At 42.8% G+C, this 13,735-nt stretch overlaps 2 protein-coding genes across 2 annotated transcripts; one reads left to right on the top strand and one right to left on the bottom strand.

Annotated features, from left to right (window-relative positions):
• Positions 1–208: 208 nt before the first annotated feature.
• Positions 209–2,875, top strand: DUSP28 (dual specificity phosphatase 28). Its single transcript, NM_001271527.3, has 2 exons — positions 209–678; positions 1,489–2,875. Exons 1-2 carry the CDS (start codon positions 268–270, stop codon positions 1,615–1,617), a joined length of 540 nt encoding a protein of 179 aa, NP_001258456.3. The 5' UTR covers positions 209–267; the 3' UTR covers positions 1,618–2,875.
• Positions 1,350–12,434, bottom strand: CLDN15 (claudin 15). Its single transcript, XM_046898719.1, has 5 exons — positions 12,390–12,434; positions 9,821–9,985; positions 9,600–9,681; positions 5,010–5,120; positions 1,350–3,677 (listed from the first exon to the last, which is right to left on the bottom strand). Exons 1-5 carry the CDS (start codon positions 12,406–12,408, stop codon positions 3,578–3,580), a joined length of 477 nt encoding a protein of 158 aa, XP_046754675.1. The 5' UTR covers positions 12,409–12,434; the 3' UTR covers positions 1,350–3,577.
• Positions 12,435–13,735: the final 1,301 nt, after the last annotated feature.

Below are 13,735 nucleotides of genomic sequence, written 5' to 3'. Positions count from 1 at the left end.
TGCTGCCGCACCCAGCAGTTCAGGTGCTCAGAGGACGTGTGGTGCCTGTGAGGGTCGACCTTTTTGTAAGGAACTGCTACAGGAATAGGGGCCGCACACATCCAACTGTTCCGAACTCCACCTGACGCCGGTTTTAGCTCTGTACGAACGCCGCTCTCGCAGCGCAGCAGGCACTAGGACCCGCCTGCGTCCCTCACCCTGAGCCTGCAAAGGGACTAAATATAGCACAGCCAGGGCTGCGGGCTGAAGCCGCTCGAGCAGCCGTCCATGCTGCTGGGAGGAGGCGGGCAGAGCGCTGCTGGTGCCGGGCACGCCGCGCCCTTGGCCAGCAGCGCTGCAGTGGGCAAAGTGACCGCCTCGCTGCTCATCAGCAATGCCAGGACGGCCTGCAACGCGGAGCTGCTCGCGCGAGAGGGGGTCACCTTCTGTGTCAATGTCACCAGGCAGCAGCCCTTCCCCGGCCTCCAGCAGGCCCGAGGCATGCGCGTGCCCGTGTTCGACGACCCGGCTGAGGACCTGTACCGCTATTTCGAGCAGTGCAGCGATGCCATAGAAGAAGCTGTCCAGAGCGGCGGGAAGTGCTTGGTGTACTGCAAGAACGGCCGCAGCAGATCTGCCGCTATCTGCACCGCGTACCTGATGAGGCACCGCAACCTCCCGCTCAAAGACGCCTTTGAGGTACTGTGCCCACACCCACAGTGGTTCTCAGACGGCTTCTGGGCTGCATGCGGTGCTCATGGGAGCAACGGCTCAGGGTGGATATCAGGGTAAAGAATGGGCAGGCCTCGGCACGGGGAGGTGGCGGAGTCACCGGTACTCACCACGCAGGTGTTAAGCACTGGTAGCAACAGATGCATTCAAGGTTGTTTATGAACATTTTCCCTCCCGCTTGCTTATTCACGAGAAATGGAGTTAAAGACAGAGATGTGAAGCAGATCAGTGAAAATTAAAGGAGCGTTTGCAGAAGTCGTGTTGCAGGATTTGCTCTAAAGCTGTTGCATGCATATCATCTGTGTGACAGCCTGATGTAGCAAAGAAACACCATCTGTCAGGCCTGCTGAACAGCTAGAGGCTGGCTAGCTACAAATAATAGCGTCTCACCTTCATCGGGATGCTCGTCTAATAAATGGGACAAATAAACAGATGCTTCACAGTCTTTCAGCCTTCACCCATTTGGTATATATGCATACACTGTGATGTCTCTAATACAGATAACTGCTTTGCTTTCAGACACGTGACCACGTTTCACTGTCTTTGTAAGAGACACACACATTTCCAGCAAACCCATCTCCTTTTCATGTCTTGTCCATGAATCCATTGCATAACAAGGAACATCTGCAAGCACAGAGTGAGGTCATCAAAAATATCCATTTATTATTCCATAGCAAAATCAAAACCAAAATAAATCTTCTCAAAAGCCTAAGAAGAAGAAATTGGTTTGCGTGATTCCTTCCACTGCTTCTGTAACATCTCTCTCCTTCCTTCTAGGTGGTGAAGGCTGCCAGACCAGTAGCAGAACCCAATGCAGGGTTTTGGTCTCAGCTACAGAGATACGAAGAAGATCTGAAAATACCAACGCGGTCTGATCTGCTGGGCAAAGGACTGAGCTCACCTTAAAACACCTCCACACATTGCTGCTTTTAAGCAGCTCGTTATAGACGAAGCGGGAAAAAAAATGACAGCATATATCACCTATATATAAAATGCCTTACTTGCTACCCTGAGCGGATGGCTCCTTACATTCATTCAGAAGGTGGCTGTTGACGGTGCTCAGGAAAGGAGCAAATAATCAGGGAAAAACAGCAGAAACACCCAATTGTCAGAAGGAGCATAAATAAACAGGCATTTATATCCCCTCAGTCATGCTGAATATGACAAGGATGGATTGAATGAACAAACCAGGGATTTTACTCCTGGTTTCCATCAGGCTTCCCAGTGATGTCGCTGGAAGAGCTGATGCAAGGCCATGGAAGCTCTGAGTTCTGACACCCCAACTGCTCTGCCTGACTTCTGAACTGTTCTTACTTTCAACTAGACCAAAAACCAACACAGATTTACACAAAAAGACACAGGACAGAATATTCAGGTGATTATAAGGAGCTCAGCTCCCACCATGCAAGCCTAATGGCTCCTCTGCTTTTGAAATTATTCTTTAATATACTGAAGGGGTGATTTTATGAGAAAGACTTTATTGCTGAGGAACAAAGATGATGGTGGCAACCTAAAAGCCACTGCCACTCCTTTTGGTTTAATTCATTACATTTATTAAGATCTGTCAGTGGCCAAACTCATTCCTTACAGTGTCACCTTACAAGTGAGCAGTATCTGTATGCAAACAAAGTGACTGAGCTGCTTCTGCTCCGAGTATTTGCAGGTTGCCCCAATGAATGTGTCTGTTTGGATAGACAAGGAAGGACAAAGCTAAGGAAGAGGCACGCGGTTTCTCATTCAGGCTACAGTCATGCTTTGATACAAGGTGTTGAAAGCAGAGGCATACCAAAGTATTTTGTTCAACTATATTAACAAATTCATAATTTAAGGACAAAGAACTGTGAACCTGCAGTGTGAAATTCCATTTCACATCGCTCAAGACATCAATACGAAGGAAAATTAGCTCATTGTCAGTGTCTTAAGTGCTTACACAAGGTAACATATGCTCCCACTAGAGGAGCAGTTTAAGGCATCAATTCTAATGCTGGAACCACGACAGAGAACAAAGCCACTGTAGAATTACTTGAATTAGGCAATTCAGATGCAACAGAAGCTCCTGAAGTAAAAGACTGCCCAAAATTAAAATACAATTATTTTAGAAGCTGAAAAAATAAAAACTGGGGCTATCTTCTTGTTACCTCAAGGCATAGCCTGACCAATTGCTTTCCTTGCTCCCAGCTGTGTTTGCTTTGTTCTGTGCCATTTACTTTTCATAGCTACAACCCAACCAACGAGGAACTTGTTGCACATCCACAGATACGCAGGTTTTTAAGGGACTTCTGAAGCTTTTACAAATCTTGACTACATACATAATGTGTGTTTCAGTATACCATTCAGTATATCATTCAGTATATATGATACTTGGACTTCAAACCCACAGTATATAGACTACCTCTTCGTTAATGGCCAAGATGCTACGCACCAGAAAGTCTCTTTTAGTCAGTCAGCAGAATAAAGCTTATTTGCTGTTACAAGCTAAAGCTCCCAACAGTAATGAAAGTAAAACCATTTCTAACAGTGAGCTGTATTAGCCCACAGGCAGCTACAGCATACCAGTTCCACTTTGTTTAGTTAGCTGAAATGGAAGAGGGTGCTCTCAGTTATCAGGGTATCCCACGCTCCGTGCTTAAATTTTACCAGACTTCTCAGCATGCAGACAGCCTTCATGCTGCAGGAATTCACATCGCATCTGCAGAAACCTATTTCTACTTCACAGCCATTTCCAGAAGGAGATGTTCAGATGTAGATCACCTCTGAATTAAGATGAAAGATTGCAACATAGAATGAATCCCTGGAAGGAGATCTTTTTGTTTTTTAATGTAAGTTCAAAACCTCGTAACGTTACAGGTGATGTGAAAATGTAAGTTTAGATGTACTCCTTGGGACTTGAGACTGTCTCAGCATCTTCGGTGTAAATTTGCTGCTGACCACTTGCCTGGCCTGCTGAATATCTGTATTTGCTGGCACTGTAAGTTAAGAAAAAAAGATGTAAAAAATAGGCATTACACACACAGCTGCAGCTTCAGACAATTAGGAAGTTGCTCATTTAGGTCTGTATCCAACGCACTGATAGCACGTGCCTCCCAAGGGTGCAGCTATTAAAGGCCTATTGTTCTCACCAGGTGGCACAACCACCTTTCTGTTAGCCAGGAACCAGCTCTGGGTTCCTTACTCACCCGTGCCTTTCTTGCAGGCACTTAAGTCAAGCATCTAAAGCACAAGAGAATATAGATTTTAATGCCTTTGTGCAAGCTGCAGTTAGGATATGATATGATTCCTGCATACAGGAATCAGAATTATGAGAAAACAGAACCGACTTCAGCCCTTCAGCTGTCGTCCATCATGTTGAACTTCTCTTGCCTCCACCAGTTTTGCCTGATTTTTCAGGATATTTCAGGATATGTGGTACTTTGTATCAGTCAGATACAAAGTCAAATCTAAAGCCCAACTTGGCTGATTAACTACTGCCATAAAAGTTCAGTGGATTCAGATTAAGCAATGGAGTATCAGAAGAACACTCTCATTTATTAGGTGTTTTGACATAACTTTCCTAAGAGGCAATACAGCATGCTCCTCCCTTCTGTCTTACGATCCTTTCAAGCCCGAGTATACATCCTTCGAGCTATCTGGGATCTTCTATGTAGACAAGGACCTCTGCTACTTCTGGCAATCCCATCCCTCTCCTTGAGAAGGGGACCTTTGGCATACGCAAAAAATTAAAGATTGGGGGAAAATGCAGGCCAGGTTAAATATGGAGGCCAGGGACTTTGATTTTTCTGTTTTGATGCATGCTCAACACATTGGATGTAAAATGTTCCACACGAAACAAGGAAACATCACATGCTTCTTGCAATCAATTTGGGGAAGAAAATGCCGCTACATTTTCTTCATAATAAATAGGGTTTGAGCATTTTAATAGTGGTGAGTATTACAGGAGATCTTAATTACAGTGTACGGTATTCTTTGACACACTTTTCTTTTGGCAAAACATAGTTTGCTCTTTCACTTCACATTGTCATCATATAGATCTCAGAAGCACCATCAGAATTACCGAAGCTTAGTTATAGGTGACTGCTGACTGTAGCCAATTACCAACAAGTTCAGTATTTGGGAGGCATCAGTACCTGGTACAGCATCACCACCCATCACAAGTCTGTGACATCCCAGAGCACTGATTCAATAGGTAGAGTTTCCTGTTTATTTTGCTGCAGATTCAAACCAGGGCAAAGGAGAGGACAGAAAATGATATATAACAGACAGTTACTCATGTAACTCAGAACTGCCAAATTCAAGATTACCTGTATTCCTGTTTTTCCTTCCCTTTGCATGGACAGGTTAGGAAGATCCCACCAAGCATACAAAGAACAGATCCAGCCCAGCCTAAGTACAGAGCATCTCCTAGTTTGTATCTGAAACACAAAAGATTATATGCATATAACAAGATTGCAAAGCCATTACTTTAGAATGAGACATAAAGCACACAGATCATCCAAACAAATTCCCTTCTGGATAGATGGTCAGCTATCTGAAAGGTACCTCAGTAGATTACAGAGAACAGATCTACTTTGTGTCTGTTCAGTAAAACTCTTATGAGCATATTCAGGTGCTCTGCCAAATCACTGCATAGCAAAAAGCGCTAGGCAACATGAAGGTAAGTAGCAATAAATAGTTGCATACATTTTAATAAGTTGCTGATAATAAAGAGAGATGTTGAATCTTAAAACGGAATCCAAGAGAGCAATGGGTGTGAATAATTTGAGATAAAAAGGGAAAAAGGAAAGTTACATGCAGGCTCCTTTACGTATGCTGAATTCCGTATCAGTGGTCTGGTCATTCATGCGGCTCATCAGCTTTCTCCATCAGGCCTTCCTCTTCAGTCTCCACCTGGATGAAGGTGCCCAAATACTGAAGAACACTAAGAATTACCCTCTAGCTGGTATTTGGGTGGAGTGCACAAATAAATGTGACAGAAGTAGCCAAGAAGGGAATTCTGTCATCCATTAGTTGTCCAGAGGGAGGTGTACCTGCCTATAGCAGGGGATTGGAACCAGGTGATCTTAAAGGTCCCTTCGAGCCCAAAACATTTTGTCATTCTATGATCTCAGACGACAGAGGCACCAATGTGTTGTGCATGTGTCTTTATTGTGTTATAAAAACTTATTTCTTAGGGAAACTCCTGACTGCCTTACCAGGCTCAGACACGTCTAGTCTTTGAGTCAAACTCTTTATCCATGAATTGCATGGGCTGGATGGAGGGATTTTCTGAAGAGTCTCTTCCTGTACAGTAAAATGGAAAGCTATCCTTTTTCATTCTGAGACTGTTCCTAAATGCAGTTCAGACACACAGAACCACAGAGAGTGCTGAATATTCTTTAGGACATGTAAGTTTGTTACGAGATTGCCCAATAAACAGCAGCCTTTTCCCAGCTTTCCTACTAAGAAAAGAACAAAGAATTCTATACAAACAGCTGCTTACAGGTAATCTAGCGCTGTGTCCATAGAAAACTGATTTCTGTGGTTAGCTGCTTCTTATGACAGACAGCAATGGCAAAGTAATGTCAGTGGCATGGCCAGTATGAGGGCAAAGTAACAGTCATGGACTGCCCAGAAGGTATACTGAAACCAGATATGTGGATATTCTTTCTGTTTATAAATACCAAATCATTATTTAAAAGTGTTTGTTTCTGACTCCAGAACCAGGAAGTTCCGGGCTGTTCCCATTGCACACTGGAACCCCACGCAGAGCTCTGGTCCCCACTGTTTCAAAGACTGTGCAACAGGACTAAGAGATGATCATCATCTCAATAAATAAACAAACAAACAAACAAATACCTAAATCAACCCAAACAAGGCTGGGGAGGGAAGCTGGAATACTAAGGGAGAATAGGAGAGTGCTGACTTCTGCAAGCAATGGTCTCTCCTCACTAGCTCTCTGAAGTCAGGAAAGCTGCACACATCATACAAAGGAAAGCATACATAGGATGTATCCAAGGGATGACTCAGGTTTCCTTCACAATTGAATGAGAAATTCCTCTAACAGTCAACAGAGGTTAATTTTACTAACAGGCTGAAGTCAGACCAAAAAAAAGCAATCCAAAAAGCAGATTTTCCACCTTCTTAAGACTGAAGATTAATACTGCCCTGTAATTGAAATTAAACCCCTTTCACACAGCCCAAGGAGGATGAACTTCCTGAAGAGAACAGAGTGTGGGTAAACAGAGCTTTCCCAACAAAGTTAATTCCCTAAGAACTGTTTGTAAACTGATAGTCTCAAATGGGAAGTTTAGATACAAAAAACATCTTCAGCTACTGAATGCAGTCTAGTAACTGATTAACACAGACTGATGTTGAAGCCCAGCAACTACAACGTAACTACAAAACTCAATGGCTGTTCTACAAACTGCAATTCCTAATCATTCCTTTCTTTTGGTCCTCTAACATATTTATTACTTTTCAGATAATACTCTCAAGGGGACATAAAGCAAAAACAAATCTTACAAGTAGGATTTCTTTGGTTGGGAGTGCTTGTTTGGAAACATACTGAGAACGATTGCTTCAACCACTGTGATTCACTAGGAAGCACTTCCCCTCCTACATCCCTGAACTCATCCTCAAGATGAAAAGCTATGAAGCACTTCAAATATTATCCTAGGAACTAATGGTTTATACTGTACTGATCTAAACACACTTTGTAGAGGTGCTAGCAAATAATAAACTTCCCCTCTTCAAGCTCAAAGAGGGGAGATTTAGGTTGGATATAAGGAAAAAGTCTTACAGTGAGGGTGGTGAGGCACTGGCACAGGTTGCCCAGAGATGTGGTGGATGCCCCATCCATGGAGACTTTCAAGGCCAGGCTGATCAGGCCCTGGGCAACCTGATCCAGCTGTGGTGTCCCTGTGCAGTGCAGGAGAGTTGGACTATGTGGCCTTTAAAGGTCTCTTCCAACTCTAAGGATTCTATGATTCTTCCTCAAAGCAGCTCTCTCATGTTCCACAGGCAATGTATTATTTGTTTTGCTCTCCCTTTTTCTCTCTCTCCAAAGGAGAGGCCCGGTCACCGCCCCCACCCTTGCTCTTCATTGATGAGTCCATTTACCAAGATAAGCCATCCTCAGTGGATGTTTAGTTTTGAACAAGATAAGCTATACTCAGACATTTAGTTTTGAAAGTTGCTGCTTCTATAACAGACTGAGGACTTCTATACCTCAAAAGCTGCATAGGTGCAACCTGGGATGACAATGCAACAAACCTTGGGTCATTTCAATTCATAAGGTAAATCAGTATTGAGCTGTTAGTATATGGTGGGGAATAAACTGACTTCTTTAAGACACTTCAGTGATGTCCTTCATTGGTCTGCAGGTCTCTAGTACTCAGTTCAAGTCGATTTTCTGTACTTTTTTTCACATTTGCTTGTGAGTCTCAGTTAAGTGTACATCTCAGTGCTATGAAGAAAAACATGTCATAGTCTTAACTTTCTTTGGCATTTAGACCAAAAGAGGGACAAAATTCTAGCTATTTGTACATTTGAGGTATTTAAACATCTCGCACTACCCCCAGAGAAGAGCAGCAGCACAGGTTAAAATGTGAAAACACACATTTGAGAAGTGAACAGTAAAGGCTGCTGCTGGTACCATGGCCTTACTGGCAGGAATTCGTTTTTTAACAAACAGTCATGAATGATGGAGGGCAGACATAGATCATGAAGGTCCTGAAAAACAACTGCAGCATATATTTGATGCCAAAGAAGGAGTAGTCATAAAAGTATATATATTTTAAGCGACAACCAGGAACAATCCTGCGTTCAGCATTTGTTATCAAAAGGAGTGTAGAAAACAGCATTTGTCAAGGCTACCTAATTAGCAATTTCCACAGTTAACACGCATGGTAAAAACTTGATTCTGATGAGAAATACATGGGTCTTAGCTTGTGATCACTGAATTCATATGCAGAGGTCTAGAGGGTAGATGCCTAACTTCAGGTCGGGTCACCAGGCCCCATCTATTGGTACAACCAATAAGCCTGTTTCCCTACTTACCACAGCTGGCACGTAGGCACGTAACCCAGATTGGTTGCCCACACCTCAGACAGCTAAATTAAGGTGAAATGACTGCTCCCCTTAAATACAACTTGGAGGTAAGGATCTAGAAGGAGAAGTACGACGAAGATGAGGTCCAAGACCATGGGCCAATATGACAGAACTGTGATACTGCACGCATTAATGACAAAAGAGACTTATGTTTTGCATTGTGGATTAAATGCAAAACCTGAAGACTAAGAATAGCTTTGTTTTTGGTTTTGTTTTTTTTTTTCCAACAGGTGGGATTGTGAAAAAAAGAAAGAAAAGAACAAGGCAAAGAAATTTCATATAGGCCTAAGAAGGCCTTTGAAAATGATAGCAAATCTACCATTGTTCACTAAATCTGAGTTTGAATTTTCTTTGTAATATCACAGTCCATGTGCAGAGGAAACAGATAATCAGGGGGACAGACAGGAGTGCAGACAACGATACAAGAAGAAAGGAATCATTTTGGCTCAAGTAGGTAAAAGACATTTCTTGATAGGAACTTCAGTGTTATCAACTTCAGTTCTGCATTTTGCAAACTGAACGTCACGAGTTGCCAGCACGAGGGAGAACTCCGTGCCAGTAATCCCAGACAAATTTGGGGCTGATAGACCCCACACATTCACTAAACCTTTCAGAGGAGACCTCTCCACCCTTCCCACCAACAGCAAATGTCTCTGAGGGGAAAAATTCCCCTGAAGACCATTTGTTCCTTCTGTAGGGCTGTGCACTGGGATCCACCCAAGTTTTGAAACCCTGGAGCAGCTGAGGCTAATGCTGCCATCTAACACATACTGGCGTCTGGTATGACGTATCTATTAACTTACTTGGTTCCAGTATATAATGGGTTAAAGAACGGAGCAGTAATCATTGCAGCATACCAAGAAACAGCCACCATGGAACAGAGACCTGCCAGAGAAAAATATTAGAAAGCACACAGCTGAGCGAGTCCTTTAATGTCTTTAACCCAACAATAGTGTTCAATCCGTTTAGTCTTATTGTGACAGCTATACAAAGTACTGACAGCATATTTCAGCTTCAACATTACCTCCTAAAATAAAAAGAAATCCTCCCGTGACAGCAACCTTCACTTTTTCATCCTCGTCACTCAGCCCAACGTTTGTGCACTTTAAACCAAGCAGCGAGATCACAGCAGCTTTGAATCCCAGAAGGATGGAAATGATCATCAAGGTACGGCATGCCTGAACATGGGCTGAGTGGGACAGAGAGAGAACAAATAAGGAACTATGCAGAAATTAAATTAGCCCTATACTGGCAAAATGTAGCAGATCAGAGACAGTGACAAAATTAATAGAAGCAGTAATGAATGAATCTTGTCCAACCTTGCTGTTCAGTTCTGAGAAATATCAAAAACGTAGAGGGCTGTATGCAGTCAATCAGATTTCAGAGCTGAACTACACTTACACTTTAAGGCTCAGTAAATCCTCTTAGGAGCTTGAGTAAACCCCTGAAAGCATAGCAAACACTTCACAGCTCACATCCTTCAGTCTTGTGAAAACACGGTGCAGTAGACATGGTCACTTACAGGTGCAGGTACACATCTCCAGCCTGCTGGTTCTGGTGATTTCCTTTTACCTACACAACCGAGTGCACAGGACAGCTCCCAACTCCAGATCCCAACCAAGGTGACACTACGGAAGATTGGGAACATATCCTGGACAAAGTCTGCTCTGCTACTTCCAGCAAGAGATGGAAAAAGCAGGTGCTGGAGTTAGCAGTGTACTTTTTGATGCTTTAAATTGAATAAGGGTAATGAGCAGGGGATGAGCTGGTCCGAGATCTGCAGCTCTCCTCTCCTGCTGAAGATATTCTTTTGCAGAGAGTGTTTAGCTGGTGAGGGCATGTTAGGGAGTCTGTGACCAGCTACTGAAACATATTCAAAGCTCTTTCTCTGTTTCTGCTGACAACTCTGCATCATTTAAGCTCCCAGTTTTCACACTTAGGTATCAATCATTCAATAAGTGGCACCAGTTATTAACCAGCCTAAGAATGAAGGTCAGACAGGGACTTTGGGCTCTTTGGAATGGCAGCCTGAATTTAGTAGGTTCTGGATCAAATGACACTTCAGCACCGTTTTTAATGAGATAAATGTGTCATGTGTCACAAATCTGATGGGTCTTGGCTCTAACAGTGCATAAATAGGGTCCGAACTGGGCTGTGTCTGGAAGCAGCATCACTGGCAGCAGCATTCCAGCTCCCTCCCACCAGTCACCTCCAGGTAGCCTGCTCTCTAGCTCGGTACTGGGGTGAGACCAGGTGAAATGGCCATTCTCCAAACAAGAATCAGGTACAGAAGCAGCAGGCAAAGTGATGAATTCACACTCTCACTCAGCACACTAGATGGCTTTAAGTGGTTGATGCATACTGGGCCTGTAAGCTTGGGAGGTTGCAAAGACAGCAAAACGTAGTCGGGATGAATAAGCTGAAGCATCAAAGGATAATGCTGCTCAAGAAATTAATGTTTTGTTAAGCACTAATTTTGTTTTTTTTTTTTTTTCTGGAAAAAGAAAATGCCAATAGTAATAAAAGCAGAAAAACTTCTCGAAGTACCATTAACAATTCAAGGCTGTTGCCTCCATAAGATACTGTTAGGATGAGCACTAAATATCAACACTGCTTTCTTACTTGGGATCTTGGACTGTGCCAGAAGGTATTACCTACAGCAGGCATACAAGAAGTTACATTTCAGGCCTTTGGGATGCCAGCAGTGTTGGATGGGACTCCCCATGTCTTCTGAAGGCACACAAGCACACACTCAGGCTGTTTGCATGCTATAACCCCAACAACCTTAACCAAGCATTTTACTTCCCAGTTTAGAAAATTCAGCTTTCTGCTGCCTTTATCATTAAAATGAGCTTACTGAACAAGACACAAAGTTGGTTCATTTTACTAATCAGTATTAATTATGAGAAACCCTGACACTGGAAGAAACACCTATAACTCTTTAAAAATAAATTTATGCAAAGCATTTGGCATTTGGTTTATTTAATAGCAAATGTTTAATACAGTTATGACTAAACATATAGTGCTAACTGCAATCAGTCACGGTGTTAATCTTGTGCAATACTGCTTTAAAAAGGTTCTCCCTTCCAACATTTGTGATTTGGGCTAATGGCATGCTGAATTCAAAAGTTTTCAATCTGTTTCAAAGAACCAAGTCTGATGTTTCCCATATACAAAAACAAACAAACAGAAAAACAGCACCGTTCAGCTGCCAATAAGGAAATGTTCACAACCCATTCTTATGGCCTTTCTGCTGAGACATAACACCCGTTGAACAATGACACCTTTTTGAAAATCTCTGGCATCTTCTGCTGTAATAGCTTCAGATAAGTTTCTAAGCAGGAATCTCATACACGCCTAAACTAACCATGCCCTGGCTCATACCCATGAGAGCTACAAGTGTTTCTTGAAGGTCCCACTATTTGCCCTTACTGACACCAAACCCACTTTCTTCGCCCAACTGTCCTCTTGCCTTTTTCTCCCATTCTGTGTCTTCTAACTTGCTTCTTTTTCAGTTGTCCTCTCCTTAAACCTTTTCTTCTCAGTTCTCAGTTCTGCAAGCTGCTTTGCCCCTTCCCTCTTCCCATATTTACCCCTCGAGTATATTGTCATCTCCTCTACAGAGTAACCGATCTCTTCAGTGGATGAAATCTGATCTTCACAACCTCACTTTCAGAGCCTGGCTTATGAATTTACTTTCCATCTCACCCTGTTTTCCCTCTTGCTGACACCACGTTGTTCTTGGTAGCTCTCCAGGAGCTTTCTTCCTTCCCTTCTCTTTGGCTTTAGCACCTCCACTCACTGCTCTTTTCTGCCTCCCTCAGATGGCTTTAAAACCTACTTTGTCATCAGCAGCTCTGAGATCCTGACCTGATGTGGCCCTGCTGCCCACAACCACACAAGGGAGCTCTACAGAGGGACAACAACCTGTGTACATACATCCATGATGAGATGCTGTACAGACTCAGGGACAGTAAGTTAAGAACCAGCCCTTTAAGAGGGTTATAAATGAACCAAGCACATAGCTCACATAAGCAATCTGCTGAGGAAAGCCATTATCCTGCTACTGGTGATTCTCATCAGTTATGTAGGATGTTACATTCCTCTTAGTACACATGCACATTTTAAAACCAACTGTCAGATAACAATCTGTTAGAAGGATTGTTAGGTAACTGTTAGAATTATTAGAAGAACAGAAGATTCCCTAAAAGTGGGCCCAGACAGCTTCACAGGACTGCTATGCTTGTTTCAGAGTTGGTCAATAATTTCAGACTGAGAAAAAAGTTCAGTGCCTTATTCCCACTGATCCCATGTTCCACATTTGTCAGATCAGGAGTATCTTCCTTTCTATCCAGCTTAGCCACCTCTTGGTGTAGATTTAACTAATTAGGAAGACATTTTTATCTGGGATAAGTCTGAAGTATTCAAGATGGATAACAACTAGCTTTACTGTCTATAAGCATGCTCAGTATCTGCAGACTATTGCTTTAACTCAACACCTGAGGACATGCTACAGTTCTGCTGCAGGCTGATAGGCAGTACAGGAGACAGCAGCCCTGAATTTCCTGATATTTAGAGCTACATCCAACAAGACAGCAATTACTAATTTCTAACAAGTTAATTTAAACCATATACTCGCCGTACTTGTTCCATTGTACACAGTTTATCAGTCAGTACACAGGGAAAAACCACTACCCACTTTTTGGATAAAAAACAGTATTTACAGCTACTTTATGAAAAAAAACTCCAGATAACATTGGCTGTCAACTATCGCAAGAGAATGCCCATGCAATAATTCCATATAGATATGAAGCTGACAGATGTGTGGCTTTACTTGTCTTTTTTTACAGCCTTTCCTTATGCGCTCCATATACAGTGCCACTCAAAGCTTTGTATTGCTTTAACCCACAAAATCTGTCCTGTTCAGGAAGTCAGTGTT

This window comes from Gallus gallus, chromosome 9 (genome assembly GCF_016699485.2).
Source record: "Gallus gallus isolate bGalGal1 chromosome 9, bGalGal1.mat.broiler.GRCg7b, whole genome shotgun sequence".
Classification (NCBI taxonomy): Eukaryota; Metazoa; Chordata; class Aves; order Galliformes; family Phasianidae; genus Gallus; species Gallus gallus.
Note: the sequence above shows the minus strand (reverse complement) of the source record. Positions and strands in the feature narration are given on the sequence as shown.